At 40.7% G+C, this 17,892-nt stretch overlaps 1 protein-coding gene across 2 annotated transcripts in view; it reads left to right on the top strand.

The window, feature by feature from the left end:
* The window catches only part of LOC132773140 (ubiquitin-conjugating enzyme E2 variant 1), a 99,325-nt gene that overhangs the window by 26,277 nt on the left and 55,156 nt on the right, over positions 1-17,892 (top strand). For both annotated transcript variants that reach the window (XM_060772126.2, XM_060772123.2), the window contains exons 3-4: positions 13,242-13,333; positions 17,518-17,662. In XM_060772126.2, the coding sequence (XP_060628109.2) occupies positions 13,242-13,333; positions 17,518-17,662 (237 nt within the window). The remainder of the gene's footprint in view (positions 1-13,241; positions 13,334-17,517; positions 17,663-17,892) is intronic.

Raw genomic sequence — 17,892 nt, 5'->3', positions numbered from 1 at the left:
AAAGTCCTCATTACTTTTGTTCCTCCTGTTCTTGGTTAGTTTGGCCATTTGCATATATTCCTGCATTCTCTCCCTCCAATCCTTTTTAGTTAACTTTTTTCCCCTTTCTAGTCTTTGGCTATAGTTAATCTTTCAGTGGCAAAGCTATATTGGTATATTTCTTTGTCCTTTTGATTATTGTTTTCTCTATATAGACCTAATAGGCACAGTCTTGGGCGTTTTTATCTTGTTATGAACTAAACTAAGCAAGCTAAACTAAACAAAGAAACTAAACAAAGATTTTAACAAACATATAATTAGAGGCAGCCTGCTAGATATTTGGAAAAAAAATACAGAAAAGGCATGAAACCACCCTTCCCCTTTGGCTAACGACAGTAGAAGCGGTTACAAGACCTAGAACTCTTAAGGGTAGAAACCAGAACGTACAATGAATACTTCATCAGAGAAAAAGAAAAATGGAAATTAAAATGGCAGGAAGAATTAGGAATAAATTATCGGTTTTGCTATCATCAACTGTATGAAAGATTTTTAAAAGATGTGAAGGTGGGATTTACAACTAAAAAACAATTGGAAAGAATATAGGAAAAGGAAAACTCAAGGTTAATCTTCAGATTAAATAAATACATATTGAGCTATAACATAGAAGAGTGGGGAAGTGAGGTCTATCTGGTGAGGGATATAGAAGAGTCAAGACAGTAATGATATTTCTGGACCAAGGACCTAGAAAGACCAACAGAATTATGCAACTGGGAATACCTATAGAACAAAGGATTCAGATTTGCACTATCTGGGTCAATTAGGGAGAATCTCTATAAAATGTTTTATAGATCGTATCTCATCCTAGCAACGCTGGAAAAATAGATAAATCACAACAAGGAATTTGCTGGAGGTGTAAGAAACAGAAAGGGACATTCTTTCATATGTGGTGGACCTGTGAGACTATGCAGGCATTTTGGGATAAGGTAATTAAGGAGAGTAATAAAATGCTGATAACTTTATTTAAGTCATAGTAAATCATTAAAACAATGGCACCCACTGTAACATTAGGGGGTTCTATTTGAAGTGATTTTCTGCGCTTCCCAATTTCCTAAGAGTCTATCCAAGCAATATGGGGACTGAATCAGTCAACGCTTGTACATTTACAAGGAAATTGCAAGGCCTGAATGCAAGTGATGAGTTTCAGGAATTTTGAATTGTACTACTTTAAAGCACCTGGCCCTTGAATGTATCTCTTTTCCTAACAGTACCTTAATAGGAACAGCAATATCTTGTCTTTGTATTTGAATCAGACCTCAATTCCATTTATCTTCGTATTCATTACATGTCTTCAGAGCTTCAGGAAAGCCTCCTCCCACCCTCCAAGTTCACTCAGGATTTTCGTCAAGCCCCTTTCATCCAGATACTAAACTATTTAACTTCCAAAACCAGAAATAATATGGTAGATATTTACAAGTGTTTCTCTTGTGTATTATTTAACAAACATTTGAGAACAGGATTATCTGATACATTTACCACATGATCGCTGCCTAACATATGTTGGACAAGAATGAGAAGATTTCTTCCACCTGCTCAAAGTAATGTGGATTAGGTGAAGGGTTCCTGGATTCCTATCATAGTTTATTTTTTATGTTTCCAGTTGGGAAATGCCTGAAATTGTTGAATATTTCAGTTTCACCTCTGACCATTGTTTGTGCTGGCCAAGACTGATAGAAACTGGGAGTTCCAACTATCAGAGCAACAGTGAGCAACTTGTGACCCTTAAGATGTTGTTGGACTGCAGTTCTCTTCAGATCTAGCCAACATAGTGGTGAAAGGTTATGAAAGCTGCATTCCAACAACATTTGGAGAGTGTCAGGTTGTGCAACATGGGTCTAGAAGGCCATAGGTTTCTCACCACTGTTTATAATGCACTTAGCTATTGTACAGGCAGTCCCTGAGTTTCAAACATCCAACTTATAAATGAATCACAGTTAAGAACAATGGTGAGACAATAGGAAGAGAGAAAAAATTACTCCTTGGAAGTGAAATTCACCCCTTGATGAGTTATCATGGAGAAGAGGTGTCTCCACTGAAGCTTTATCACCAATCCTTGTTTTCACAAGGGACCATTTTTTTTCAAAATCCAATGATCATAGGGACAGAAAGTTTTTGTTCATAACTTTGAGAGCTGCTTATATATACTTTGGCCAATAGAACTCTGAAACAGGACTGCTGAAGGAAGTACTTGTAATCCAAAATTTAGAAAGGATGCCAGGTTATCCTGTCCTTAGTTCATGCTCATGGATGTATTTTTTAATTTGATTTCTGTCTAATTGTAGTGTATAATTGTAATTGTTTGTACTGGCATTGAATTTTTGCCATTACTTATGTGTAAACCGCTTTGAGTCCCCCTCAGGGTGAGAAAAGTGGTATAGAAATACTGTAAATAAATAAATAAATAAATAAATTAGTTATGTTACTTGTTACTTTATGTTGAAGCCAACTATAGTCATCATGGTGCAGTGGCTTTAGTGTTGGGTTACTGTGTTCTGGAGACTAGGCAAATCACACTGTCTCAGCTTGAAAGGAGAGAACAGCCCTCTCTGAACAAATCTTGCCACGGTGCTCTGAGATAGGTTCATCTGAGGGTTGCTATACTTTGAAATGGTGTGAAGACACGCAACAACAAAGTGTAAAGAAACAAAACCAAAAGAGAAGTGGAAGAATGTGTCTCAGAATGAAACAAAGATTTTGGTGAGAGAGTATAGAACCATCATAAGAGGATAATTACATGAGTCTAGGGACTTGGATTGGTGGATTTGGGAAATCAGAAGTACAGTGCATACTGGTAATTTAGAGCACAAGTGGAAATGCTTTCTACTTAGGATTGTGCCATTCTTGTTGATTTTTTCCTTGTGAGGTGACATTGGGAAGTCCAATAGAGAATGTGCAATTGTTTGTAAGCAACAGTGGTCCTATTGCTGTGTGTGGAGGCTGGGTATGAGTGTCCGGACAAAGAATATTTTGTCTGCTTACAAAGACTTCTCCATTCACAAAGGGTACAGCATGAGTTCAGTGGGAACTTTTGTGGGAACATTTCATTCTTAGTGTGGGTTGTATATCTCTGAAATTATCAGACTGATTTAATAGCTATTCCTTCAGACTTCCTGTGAACGCAGGGGCTTAGAAGAGAACCGTTTTGTGGTAAACTAGAGAGCCTTGGCATATGATCAGTGCATACTTTTAGGTTACTCCTGTTTGCAACTGAAGCATCTAGCAAACAAAAAAATTAAGCAGCTTGTTCATTTTGGCATGTGATCTAACAGGAAACAAGTTCTTCTGCTTGATTTCCTTCTGACAAGCTAGAAAGTTAACCCTAAAACAAACTCTGGATTATTTTTCTGACTCGTCAAGGGAGACTTTTGTGTGGTTTGCTGACCACAATAAATAAACTATTAACCATCCCTGCTGCAAGCAGGGATCATCAGACAGTATGTGTCAGCTTGGTGTCACCCTGGACTGCAGGTTACATCATGTAGAGGAGCTGGAAAAAGTGATGGTTGGATCTAACTCATAATCCTAACTGACAGGTCTGTTTGGCTTGATGGCTTGGCATAATGGCATTTGTAATGCAGTATGCTTGGAGCATTCTGGGTAGGGCTACTCTTGAATGCTTAACAGAGTATCTAAACCAGTGGTTCTCAACCTGTGGGTCCCTAGGTGTTTTAGCCTACAACTACCAGAAATCCCAGCCGGTTTACCAGTTGTTAGGATTTCTGGGAGTTGAAGGCCAAAACAGGTTGAAAACCACTGATCTAAACAGAAACCTTTGTGTACATTTGCATATCTACCTGCATATGCTAATAGGATTTCCTCATTGTGTAGTATTTCAACAAGTTCACACTTGTCAAAAAGGCCATGTTGCTGGCATGTTTGGAAGTTTCAGTCCAGCAACAACTTTTCCAAACTCTGCCACAGTTCTATAGGTTAATTCAGATTGTTGATGGAGTAAGTGAAGGATGGAATATGGCAAGCTGGTTTCATGCCATCCCTTGTTCAGTCTTTTAAAAAGTACTTAACATGGAGATGTTCTTGACTGTATTACGTATTTGCATAGTTGATGACTCAGAGCCCCAGTCCTCCTTTAAAGGACTACTTCAGCTTTCTCTGCACAGTGTTTCCAACTTCTTAAAGTAACCTTGTAGTAGATGATCCATGCATATTTTTCCTTTTGAGCAGGACACTTAGCAAATTTCTATGTGTGATGAGTGTTTAGCATTCTTATTCTTTAGAGTTTTTCACACTGAACTCAAATGAACAGCAGTGTGGAAGCCACCTCCATGGAACCAACTGAGAATAGGAGGAAACCTGTTGAATCACTTTCTGTAATACTTTCAGCGCACCGCACACGCATTCCGTTCTGAGCCAGTCTTATACACAAAGAATAGGTACTCAAATGCATCAGGTTACCTCATACCTGACACATGAATCACCACCAAGTATTCTCGGCACTCACTGCTGTACTGAAGAATAAGTACCCAATTCAGTTATGAGTGCCTTTTGTTTCTCCCATCCAGCATCCAGCAATCTTTTTTATAGGTGTTACAAGCTGCATTATTCTGGCTTGTACGCGCTACACATTTCGTGACCTTCCAGAAATGTTGATTATAGGATGAGAAGCTGTGGCCCTCCAGCTGTGAAGGTCCCTGATCCCACACACACCCTTAGCAATAGATAAAAGATTTAGTCTGCTACTTTTAGAAAATAACAACCTGCCTACTCTTGTCCCTTTAAGAACACTTCACCCTCCATAAAGTAGCACATGATCCATTTCTAAGTTTGGAGAGGAGCATACTCCTTCCTAATAGCAAACACTGGTGAGTGTACTAGCAAGTATCGTTTTGATGGAGTAAATCTTAGAGATAAGCGTTATTTCAACTGAAATTAATGGGACTTTTGAAACCATGTATCCTGGGTAAACCCATACTGCTGTATTTTACAATGAGTAAAATAGCTCATTGCAAAGAGTGCAAAGACAGTCACTCTGGAGTGTTTATGCATGTTCTCTGTTGTCTTTAAGTACTTAATGCAATTTTTGTAATAGGGTTCCTTTGTAAATCCTATGGGGTTTGTGTGTGTGTGTCTCAGGAACAACTTGAGAAATTGCAAGTAGCTTCTGGTTTGAGAGAATTGGCTGTCTGCAAGGATGTTGTCTAGGAGGTGCCCAGATGTTTTACCATCCTTTTGGGATGCTTCTCTCATGTCCCCACGTGAGGAGCTGGAGCTGACAGGGAGGCTCATCTGCACTCTCCCTGGATTCAAACCTTCAACCTGTTGGTCTTCAGTGCTGCCAGCACAAGGCTTTAACCCACTGTGCCCCCAGGGGCTTGTGATCTTATCATGGAGTTTTCTTGACACTGTTTGTTCAGAGGGGGTTGCCCTTGCCTCCCTCTGAGGAAACTTTCCTGAGGATATTTAGTACATTTCCATGGCCAAGCAGGAATTCAAAGCCTAATTTCCCAGTGTCTTAATCCAAGCCATGACCACACTTGTTTATGCTTAAACCTTAGTGGCTGTAATATCTGTTGTTGGTATCCCTTCAGCTGTATGGTGTTCTCAAGGCTGTTTCTTTCCACTGCTGAAACAAGCCAAAGTGGGGTGTTTCTCAAAACTGAACCAATAAAAACAGCCTAGCTGCAATAAAAGCGGTAGTTAAAATGGCACACTCCAAATTGGGGAAACGCCTGCTATAATTAGATGTTCGAAAAGGACTTTGTGTTAGGCAGGTATCCTTATAGCATTTCTTCCTTTGTTTATGGTTTCTATTTAAATCTGTCTCTTCCTTGTTTAACATAAAACTCCATTTTCATGTAGCTCTCCGAGATCACAGATAGAGATGTAAAGTTTCTGGAAAAGTTGAGGTCTCCGGTGGTAGTGGTGGTGGTCTGCCTTTTTTCTCTTTTGAAGGGTGGGGGGCATATCTTTCCTAGGAAAAATTGACAAAACTTCTTTACAAAATGTATTACATAGACAAAGGCATCTAAAAAAAAATCAATACGGATTAAAGAAAATTACTATAATATGGAAATGGCACCTAACACCAATAAGAAGAGTAAATACAAATAAAAACTACTCAAAAAATTGCTGGAGAGGATGCCAAGAATCATGAACATATATACATATTTGGTGACAATGTAAATATATAAATAAGTTTTGGGGGAAAGTATTTAGAGAAATAGAAGATATAATGAACATTAAAATAGAAAGAAGTCCTAATATAGCTTTATTATCATTATATAATAATAAACTATTGAAAAAAGAGGATAAATATGCAATAACAAACTTATTAACAATAGCAATATTGCTTATAGCAAGGAATTGGAAAAGAGAAATAAATATACAAATAGAGGAGTGATACAAGGAAGTTTGGAAATTGGCAATAAATTATAAGATGACATGTATATTAAAAGTTAAAAGAGGTATATGGAAACAAAAATTTTGATGTATGGAGAAAATTTATGGACAACGGATTTGAAAAGAAAGGAAAATTACCTCCACAAGAAGAATTGAAATTTTGGACAGATGATATGTAAAAGCTGTGGCTTGGGGAGGGGGGAGCACAGTGGTGAGGGATAGATAATATGTATAAGCAGAAAAATAACACTAGATGCCAAAAGTTAAAGTATGGTAGCTTGTATTCAATAACATGTATCTGCTGTAAAATAAACAATTTATGACAAATGCATTGAACTATGATAAAATAATAAAAATGTTTTAAAAAAAACAAAATTTATTACATGGCATTTTAATTGTCATAAAATCATGTTTGATATTTGAAATACTGTGTATACAAACAGTAGTAACACTAAAATTGAGAATGTGTGTCTTTGGGTATAGTTAAGCACTGAGCTTCCTCACAGATAATATTGACTTGTGTGGAATGTAGACTAGAATGTATGTCAGTGCATATTACTGAATGTGGGGCCCACTCACACTATTGTTGTGCTATTATTCCACTTTAGCTGCCATGACCACATCCTATGGAATCCTGGAGGTTGTCGTTTGATGAGGAGCTGTTGGTCTCTGACTGAGAACTCTCAATGCCCCTCCCTGGACTGCAAATCTCCGGATTCCATGGAATGTGGGCATTGCAGTTAAAATGGAATTTAGTACTGTAACTGCAGCAAGTGAATGGGCATATAGGAAAGTTACTTCTTTGGATTCATACAAAGCATAGCCCCAAAAGTACGGTAGGGTTTCCAACTTCTAGGTGTTTTCTTTTTGCTTCATTGAAATCTCATGTGTATGTTTATCTTTGGATGCAATAGCTTTTGATGAGTTAAAGGCACCTTTAGATGTCATATTCCAGTTACACTAGGGACATGTGAGCTTATGCCTCTGTGTTGTGAAAAAAATAGCCTGATCTCTCTAATGCCTTTCTGTAAATAGGCAAAGGAAATGCAGCACAGTGCTAAAAGTAGTCCACTGCTGCGGTTCTCTGCTGTTTGCAATCTTGCTAATTCTGACTAAAATCCTGTTAACCAGGATCTAAGAGAGCTGATCTAAGTGGCTTGTTCAGAAGGCGAAGTTGACGTGTCAGTCCAGATCTATGCGAGCCAATGTCTGGATTTGCTTGTGGTTGAGAGCAAACCCTGATTTGCAAGGTCTGCTTCCTTTTCCAATGATAATGGATTGAACTGAAAGTGGTGCTAATCCCATGAAGGCCACCAACATACATGATTTTCAGAAAGGCACATAGTTTCTGCAGGTTGCCTCAGACAGGATGTGGAGGAGGAAGTGTGTCTGCAAGTGAGAAGGAAAGAGCACTCCTCTCTTAACAATAAAAATCAGTGATGGAGATCCAGCAACATTTTAGCATGCTCCATGACTTTCCTTCTGCTTCCTCAGATTCCTTAATGGGAAACAGTTGTCCTAAATGAAACCCTGCTTTTTTTCCTCACCCTAGACAGTTTCAATCTGCAGGTTAGCCTTTCACACATATGGCACAGGTCAGCTGCTTCTTATTGAGGGGTGCTCTTTAGTGTCTATTTGTAATGTGTGCATTGTTTCATGGAACTATTGTAATCAGGGCTATGGTGTCAGTATGCCAAATGTCTGGCTTTGATTTCTTTTTTGGCTCTCATACTTTTAACTCCTTTACTACTACTACTACTACTAATAATAATAATAATAATATATGGAGCCCCCGGTGGCGCAGTGGGTTAAACCCCTGTGCCGGCAGGAGTGAAGATCGACAGGTTGCAGGTTCAAATCCGGGGAGAGACGGATGAGCTCCCTCTATCAACTCCAGCTCCTCATGAGGGGACATGAGAGAAGCCTCCCACAAGGATGATAAAAACATCAAATCATCCGGGCGTCCCCTGGGCAACGTCCTTGCAGACGGCCAATTCTCTCACACCAGAAGCGACTTGCAGTTTTTCAAGTCGCTCCTGACACAACAGGAGGAGAATAATAATAAAAAATGACAAATGCTAGTTCACTGGAATAACACATTTACTTTGGTACTAGAAATTCCATCATCACTACATAAAACATCAGACTTTAGGAAATATAGTTATTTGATGACAGTCTATTAACAAGAAACCTATGCAAGTAAACATGCAACAAAGCATGCATATTAAATGGATGTAACAAAATATGCATTCAATGAATGTTTAAAAGATTTTATGAAACATAATGTATACCTTAAATCTAAATACATATTAAATTAATACCAATGGTATGTAGTGCATATATTATACAGTAGGCTTGAGTACATGAGATAATCATTCTGGGGCCCTATGATTATAATCTGGAACCCTGATTTTCTTACCTGGAATGAATGAAGGCTTTGGTTTCTGACCAAAGCATAGTATAGAATCATTTTGGAGTACCTAGAAAATGCCTAGAGAAGTGTTCTCCCTGAGCCTCCCATGCAATTCTATGGTCAATTTCAATTGGAAGCTCTCGTGGAAGTTCACCTCAGAATCATGCTGGGATCCTAGAAAGAACGGTTTTCTGGGCATTGTTATGAATGAATGAATGAATGAATGAATGAAGTGATATTTATAGCCCACCCTATTTCCCCAAGGCGACTCAGGGTGGCTAACAACAAAATACACAGTGGCAAGCATTCAGTGCCAACAATCTATATACATAAAAATGTAATGTTCGTTTGTGGGATTAGCATAACTCAAAAAGTACTGTATGAATTGACACCAAATTTGGACACAATACACCTATCAGGCCAACAAGTGACCATCACTCAACCCCCCCCCCCCCGAAATATATTACAACGCATGCGCAAAACCACACACACACACACACACACACACATATATATATACATGGTGCCATATAAAATACACACACACACACACACACACACACACACAATCCAGGGCGATTCTATGGTATTTACAAACTATTTGCATATAAATGAAGCTGTGTACAGTGACTTCATATATTAAACAAGCCTACTGTAATATTATACTTTTTATTTTGGAGCTAGAGTCAGAGTCAGCTGATTTCAACCAACTTGGGCTCGACTCAAAATTGCTTCTGACTACAACTACAACTTCACAGTCTTGGCATATCTACCTTTCCAATGTGTTTGTTTAACCTTTGTATTGCAACACCTTTTTGGAGGGATCCTGAGACCTTCCTATCTTGAGATCAGACGTTTCCTTTGACCCATTGATTCCTCTGGCCATTATTCTCCCAGCAAAACTTGTCCAGCAGCTGCAGAAAGGCACTCCCTCCATACCAAGTACCACCTCCCTGGCCTCCCAGGGAGAGAAAATCAGCCAGCACTTGCTGGACTGAATTCCCTTTCCCTCAGTTGTCCCCTTTTCCTTGTGTTTTCATGACTCTTAAATTGTAAGCCTGAGGCAGGGAGCTGTCACATTGACAATTTGTAAGCCCTTGTGGGAGCCTTCTTGGCTCAAGGGCAGAGTATAAATGCTCTAAATGAATGAATACTCAGCAAGGTGTATTGAAAGCAAAGCATCTGTGTTGCAACAGACTGGAGAGATTCATGGGTGGAACGCAAACACAGCAATATGGGATAGCACAGAATGACTATCAAGATTTGTATTTCTCCGCTTGTCTTTACAACAACAACAGTAAAAATATGGGATACAGTAGAATTCAGTTAAATATAGGCCTGAGAGGGTTTTTTAAAAAAATGCATGATAGCTTTTAACAACCTGTACAGTGAATCCTCCAAGAGTTTAGAAATGAACAATGTGGTGCAATGTTTATAGGGTTGGACTATAATTCTAGGGATCAAGGTTTGAATCCTTTGTCAGCCTCGGAAACTCACTGGGTGACCTTGGGCAAGTCATACGTTTGCAGTCTCAGAAGAAGGCAAACCTTGCCAAGAAAGTCCCATGATAGGTTTTTGGCCTAAGAACTGTTATGAATTGGAAGTGACTTGAAGGCATGCACAACAACAGTGATTTCTCAAAGAATTCAAAGATGGACTCTGTGTTGCTATGTGCTTAACTTTTCTTGTGAGTTTGCTTCAGAAATCTCTGTATATAAGTAAAAGGAGCTTGGAAAAGTTATTTTTATTATTATAGTGGTATGTTGAGGGTTCCAGGTGCCCAAATTCACCTTTTATAGAGTTGTTAGGCCTTTTATTTGATCTGTGTTTGTGCTTTGAGTGTGTGTGTGTGTTTTGCATGGCATGGGGTTAGACTGGATAGCCCTTATGATCTGTTTTAACTATGATTTCGTAATTGTTGTTGCTGTTGTTATGTTCCTTCAAGCCAGTTTTGATTATGGCAACCCTAGCATAGGGTTTTCCTATGAATATTGATACAGAGGGGCTTGCCATTGTTTTTCTGTGAATATGGCCTCTATCATCTCATAATCCTTAGCTGTGTTTCTTTCCAGTACTAACCAGGCCTTAACCTGGTTAGCTTTCAGGATGAGGCAAGAAATGTTTAGATCCAATTACTCTTAGGTATCTTCAAGGAGAACGACACAGTACTGTTTCCTGGACAGCAAAGTGAGTTGTATAGCTGACCGCACCTATTAGTCAAATCTAAATCCCCATATTCATTATCTGATTGAATGGAACTCTTGTTATTTCTTGTCCCCTTGGTTGCAGTCTGTCACACCCAGCAACGCTAAAACCAGACCGACATAATTAGGGAAAGAAGATTTTTCAGCGTTTGAGTGGTTTTCTGGTTCTCGAGTGTACCCAAAACAAACAGTACATGTTTACAGTTACTACCAGGTTGCCTTGGTTGGAATAGGCACATTCCTGAATTTATTATGGTGTTGCAAGGGAGCAAAAGCTTATATCCCTTGGTTGCTAAGACTTCTGAACTGTGTTGGTTCCACATTTCCACTTCAAGCCTGCTTTCTGCTTTAGGTTACTTGGTGGCCTTAGTCCATCCCCTTCACTCTTCAGCCCTTTTTGTGTAATATGGGAGGAAAACAGTATTCTATGAGAAGATGTAGGGGGATGTACTCTGAACCTTTGGATGACCATATGAGTGCTTATCGGCTCTAAGGCCCCATCTACACTGCCATATAATGCTATTCAATGCAGTTAAACTGCAATATGAAATGGCATTATATGGCAGTGTCGATGGGGCCTATGTTAAAAAATAAGAGGAGACGTATGGTTTTGAAATACCTATGAAAGAACAAATATGTGTATAAGTTTGCTCAATAACATTTATACTGTTTTCCTAGATGTTGAATATCGGGTTTTGCATATTATCCCAGAGTTTGGGAACGTTATACATTTTCAAGTCACAGAACCCATCAGCATGACTTCTGGGATTTGTAGTCCAAAAAGTGTTCTTCCCAAGCTCAAAGATGTGACCTGCGGATAAGTCATTCCAATGCTAGCTCATGGGCTTCTATCACCATTTCCCCACCCAGGCATTCATTCAAAAAGGCCAGAACCAGCAGCCTTGCCAAGAGAATAGAGAAGGTTGATGCTCCTCTTAGATTTTCCTGGGGCAGACTAAGCTTCACTACTAGTTTGTTCCCTTTTTCATAAGATTTAAAGTAGTCACATTGACCATTGGCTAGATCCACTCAGTTTTTTGGGGGATTCAAAAGTTTTATTTTCACAATCGTATTGCAGAGATTACATTTTAGATCAAGATCAAATGCAGTACATTGGTATGGTTACTTCCCCTCTCTCCCCCTCCCCCAAAATCTGCACATATCTGTATACATAAACACACACTCTTCTGAACAGTGCTTACAACAATTATTTACCATTATACTATTCCCTCCTCCCACCCATCCCATTGCACTGACCTCCTGTCCTTTGGGTTGAAGACGATCATATACAACTTGTCCCTCCTTCCCAGTGAAACATTATTATCCCATTATTTCCTCTAGCATAAGAATAATAATCTAAAAATTCCAGGCAAAAATTCTGACAAACAAAGGCCAAATTATGGAGAACTTTACCCCTTTTCCTTCTTCTAGATTACTAACTGGGGCTAGCTATAGGGAGTACACCACACCCCTTTTAAACAGCTCCACTGGCTTCCAATAAGTCTCCGGATCCAATTCAAAGTGCAGGTTATCACCTATAAAGACCTATACGCTTCAGGCCCTATCTTCTAGATCGTATCTCCTTCTATGAACTGTTGCAGGCTTTGAGATCTTCCAGGGAGGCTCTTCTCTCGGTCCCACCACTGTCTCAAGTACTGTCTTCTCAGTGATGCCCCCCCCCCCCCACTCTGGAATACCCTCCCTAGAAAGATTAGGTTAGCCCTCACTCTCCTAGCCTTTTGGGCTAGTTTAAAAACATGGCTTTTTACACTGGCCTTTGACATTGTGTAAATTATAGTCAGACTGAGAACTCAGTGATTGTTTCACTGAGTTCTCATTTTTATTCAGGTTCTACTGCATTTAACATTTTTACAATTTATCAGATAGAGTTTTATGTGTGTTCATTGTTTGTAGACGTATATTGTTGTTTTATATGCTTATGTATTTTTTATGTGCGGCACTTCGTAGTACTTCAGTGAACCATCCTAAGTTCCTTTGGAGAGATTGTGGCGGGGTACAAATAAACTTACTATTATTATCTCCACAAAATTCAGAGATAGTTCCCATTCCTTAACAAAGTTCTTCTCTATTTCCTTCCTATCCATTTTATTTTATTTTATTTTTGACTCAAATTTCTAAACATAAACATATAGGAAATTTACTCAAAAGAGCACTTATGTATTGCAGAGATTTTGAAAGTAACAATTATTTTTCTCTTCTTTGTCTCAAAGTTGCAGGAGTCATTACAGCGGACTTCTTCTCCGGCCTCGTGCACTGGGGAGCGGACACATGGGGATCTGTAGACCTGCCAATTGTTGGAAAGGTTTGACCTTTTAAAAACATTTTACTGCTATTATAAGACAGATTTTTAAAAGTTGAATTCATCAAAGAGGCTTTTAACATTTCCTCTATAAATATTTGAAGCTGATTTATATATGTTTTTAGAGAGTATTGACACAAGTTTTGGACATGTTCTTGATCTTTGGCTATCATCTGGATGTGTCATCCAGACCAGATTGATGTTACAGGTTGAGTATCCTTTATCTGAAATGCTTGGAACCAAAAGTGTCTTGGATTTTGGATTTTTTCCCCCAGATTTTTGAACTCCTGCCTTTGCATATATGTACATAATGAGATAATTTGGAGATGGGACCCAAGTCTAAACATTATTATTATTATTATTATTATTAACTTTATTTGTACCCCGCTAGCATCTCCCGAAGGACTCGATGCGGTTTACACAGGCCGAAGCCTCAAAACAACAATACAATAGAGAGCATAACATCACAATAGCAAGCAAATCAGCAATAAACAAAATAGCATAACACCACAATAACTAAGCAAATCAAACAATAAGCAAAATAACAACAATAGCAGTACATCAAGACATTATTAAAACTGGTTCGGCCGGCGCACTGGGGTACAAGGGTTAAAAGTGCTGAAATGGCAGGAGGCACGTGGGATTAAAAGTGCAGTGTGCAGCGACAATTAGTTATGCTAAGGTGCTACTAGGACTTGGGGTGGGGATTCCTAGTCTGAGAAGGCACAACGGAACAGCCAAGTTTTTAAATTCCTTCTGAAGACGGCTAGAGTGGGGGCCTGTCTGAGATCTTTTGGGAGGGCGTTCCAAAGTCGGGGGGCCGCCACAGAAAAGGCCCTGTCCCGTGTCCCCACCAAGCGCGCTTGCGACGTGGGTGGGATCACGAGCAGGGCCTCTCCAGATGACCGAAGCGAGCGTGTGGGTTCGTAGATGGTGATGCGGTCACGCAGGTAGGGTGGTCCCAAACCGTTTAGGGCTTTGTAGGTAAGCACCTGCACCTTGAATTGGGCTCGGAAAATAAATGGCAGCCAGTGGAGCTCCTTGAACAGAGGGGTAGACCTCTCTTGATAATGAGCCCCGGTTAGCATCCTGGCTGCTGCCCGCTGGACCAATTGAAGTTTCCGAGCCGTCTTCAAGGGCAGCCCCACGTAGAGCGCATTGCAGTAATCCATTCTAGAGGTGACCAAGGCATGGACCACCCCGGCCAGATCAGCCTTCACGAGGTATGGTCGCAGTTGGCGCGCAAGTCTCAGTTGCGCAAAGGCCCTCCCGGATACCGCCGACACCTGAGCCTCAAGTGTAAGCGAAGAATCCAAGAGGACGCCCAAACTGCGGACCTGTGGCTTTAGGGGGAGTGTAACCCCGTCCAACACAGGTGACCACCCTATACCCCGATCCGGTTTACGATCGACCAGGAGGACCTCTGTCTTGTCGGGATTGATCTTCAGCTTGTTCTTCCTCATCCAGATCGACACAGCGGCCAGGCACTCGTCTAGCACCTGAGAAGCCTCCTTGGAATTAGGTGGAAAAGAGTAGTAGAGTTGTGTGTCATCCGCGTAGAGATGGCACCCAACTCCAAAACTCCGGATGACCTCTCCCAGCGGTTTCATGTAGATGTTAAAAAGCATGGGAGACAGAATAGAGCCTTGCGGGACCCCACAGGTCAAAGGCCAGGGGTCCGAGCAGGCGTCTCCCAGCTTCACCATCTGAGTTCGTCCCTCCAGGAAGGACCGGAGCCACGACAAAACCGTGCCCCCAAGGCCCATCCCGGAGAGACGACCCAGAAGGATACCATGATCGATGGTATCGAAAGCCGCTGAGATGTCCAAGAGAACCAGCAGGGTCACACTCCCCCTGTCCAGCTCTCTGCGGAGGTCATCCACCAAGGCGACCAAGGCTGTCTCGGTGCCATGACCAGGCCTGAAACCAGACTGTGACTGATCTAGGTAGTTGGTATCGTCTAGGAAACCCTGGAGCTGAGAGGCGACCACCCTCTCCAGCACCTTACCCAAAAAGGGGAGGTTGGAGATCGGCCTGTAATTATTCAGCACCGTGGAGTCAAGGGAAGCTTTTTTGATAAGTGGGCGAACCACGGCCTGCTTCAAATTAGATGGAAAAATTCCTTGCTCCAACGATGCATTGACAATCGGTACAAACCAGTCAAGCAACCCCCCTCTGGCTGATTTAATGAGCCAAGATGGGCATGGGTCCAGAGATGAGGTGGTCGCTCTCACAGCCCCAATAATCTCCTCCACGGTTTCAGGAAGAACAAGCCTAAAAGAATCCCACAAAATTGGACAAGCAGGTGCCTCCGTCACCTCTCCTGGCACTGCGATGGAATTGGAGTCGAGCTCGAGACGTATCTGGGCGACTTTATCTGCAAAATGGTGTGCGAAATCGCGACACCGAGCTGCGGGGTCGTCAGGGACCTCCTCCACCGCAGGTGGGTGGAGGAGTTCTCCCACGACCCGAAACAGCTCCGATGATCTATTTGCTGCCGATGCTATACGAGCGGTCGTGAATGACTTCCTGGCCACCCGTATGGCCACGGAGTATGCCTTAAGAGAGGCTCTAGCCCGTGTTCGATCAGACACATCTCGAGATTTCCTCCATTTGCGCTCTAGCCCCCTTCTCGTATGCTTCATCACAGCCAGCTCCTCGGTGAACCAAGGAGATGGCCTGTCACGACGCAACGAGATGGGGCGTTCGGGTGCGATCATATCTAACGCCCTGAAATGCATTTTTCACATACACATAGTCTGAAGGTACTTTTAAACAATCCTAATAATTTTGTGCATGGACCAGAATTGTGTATACTAAACCACCGGAAAGCAAACTTGCCACTTTTTCAGATTTGGGAATTCCAGATAGGGGATGCTTAAATTGTAGTAGAGCTTCTGCTTTTAAAAAAGTGAAAAAAAAAACCAGCTTGTTGCACTTTATTGGTTTTTTTTTAAAATTTCTTATTTGTATGTTTATTCTTTTAATAAAAGACCACAAGAGAATATGAGAACTATTTTGGACCTTTTCTGTGTATCCATAAAAAGAAGCAATTGTTGCCACTGACGTCCACAATGTACACCTTTTGCCTTTTCCCAGGAGCTACTGATTGGTGCTAAAAAACTTAACCGCACCATCACAGTTCAGCGTCTTAATGCTGGCTAGTGTGAGTGCTGATCAGATTACAGACTGTGTTTGATCTCTCCTTCCCTGCCCCCTCCCATGATCTCCTTATAATAAGCTTGATGTACTTAGCGCAAAACTGACGTGTAGTGCCAGGCTAATCTTGTTCTAGATTGAACAAGCCAGGAAATATTGAATGGCTGTCCCTTGGGGCATGGCCTGTTTCTGACTTTTGAGATTATAGCATGTGGGGTGGTACTAGGTGAACTCCTACTTCAAACAGTGGTGTGATACTTCATATCTAACCTCTGTGTTCATATATTCAGAACTCACTTTTACAATGAACACAATGAGTAACTTTGAACCACCATATCTCCAAATCTTGCAGAAGTTCTTTTTTTTTGTTTTTGTTTAACTAAACCTCCCAGAATCCTTCAATTGATATAGCCAGAGGCAGTCCTGGGATTCAAGGTGAGCATTCTATCAGGGAGATTCTGGGAGTTTTAATCAAAAAAAATGTTCTACATTTTGCATATACAGGTTGAACATCTTGTGTCATAAATCCTAAAATCCAAAACAATTAAAAATTGTCCATGTGCATGAGTTAGTGACTTCTTTGCTTTCTGCTGGTTCAGTGTACACAAACTTTATTTCGTGCAGAAATTATTTAATATACTGCATAAACTTACCTTCAGACTACGTGTAGGAGATGATTATAAAACATGAATGCAATATATTTCATTATGCGTGCACGCGCGCGCACACACACATATACACACAACAAGCACTCCCCCCCCCCCACCCTCACCCCAGTATTAGAGAAAGGCATTTTAACATTGGAAAATTCCACGAGTTCAGGTACAAACTCAACATATAACCTATATTCTCCAATTTATTAGTGATGATAAACTGTTTGTAGCCAGCTAGTTATCTCACTTGGTCTTGTATTTATTTATTTATTGTCATATTACATTTTTTTCCTGTTTGTGAGTGGACTGGGAGGCTCCATGGACTTGCCTATTAAGGTTGACCTAATTGTACTTCTGCGTTGTTCGTATTTCCAGGCTTTTATTAGACCTTTCAGAGAGCATCACATTGACCCAACAGCAATTACCAGACATGACTTTATAGAGACCAATGGTGATAACTGCATGTTGGCGGTACTTCCATTGGCAAACATGGCCTACAAATTGGTGTCTTTACCACCAGGTGAGTGACTTAGAATTTGTCCATGAACTGGATCTTCACCATCCATGAATCATAAGCATTATTGTCAACAAAATTATCACACTGCCATCATCATCCATTTATTTGCGTCAGCTCCACTGGCTGCCAGTTTGCTACCAAGCTCAATTCAAAGCACTGGCTTTAGCCTATAAAGCCCTAAATGGTTTTAATGTTTATGTTTTAATTGGTTTGGATTTTAATGCATTTGTTTA

This window comes from Anolis sagrei, chromosome 4, assembly GCF_037176765.1.
Source record: "Anolis sagrei isolate rAnoSag1 chromosome 4, rAnoSag1.mat, whole genome shotgun sequence".
Taxonomy (NCBI): Eukaryota; Metazoa; Chordata; class Lepidosauria; order Squamata; family Dactyloidae; genus Anolis; species Anolis sagrei.
This window is presented reverse-complemented; position numbering and strand designations above follow the sequence as displayed.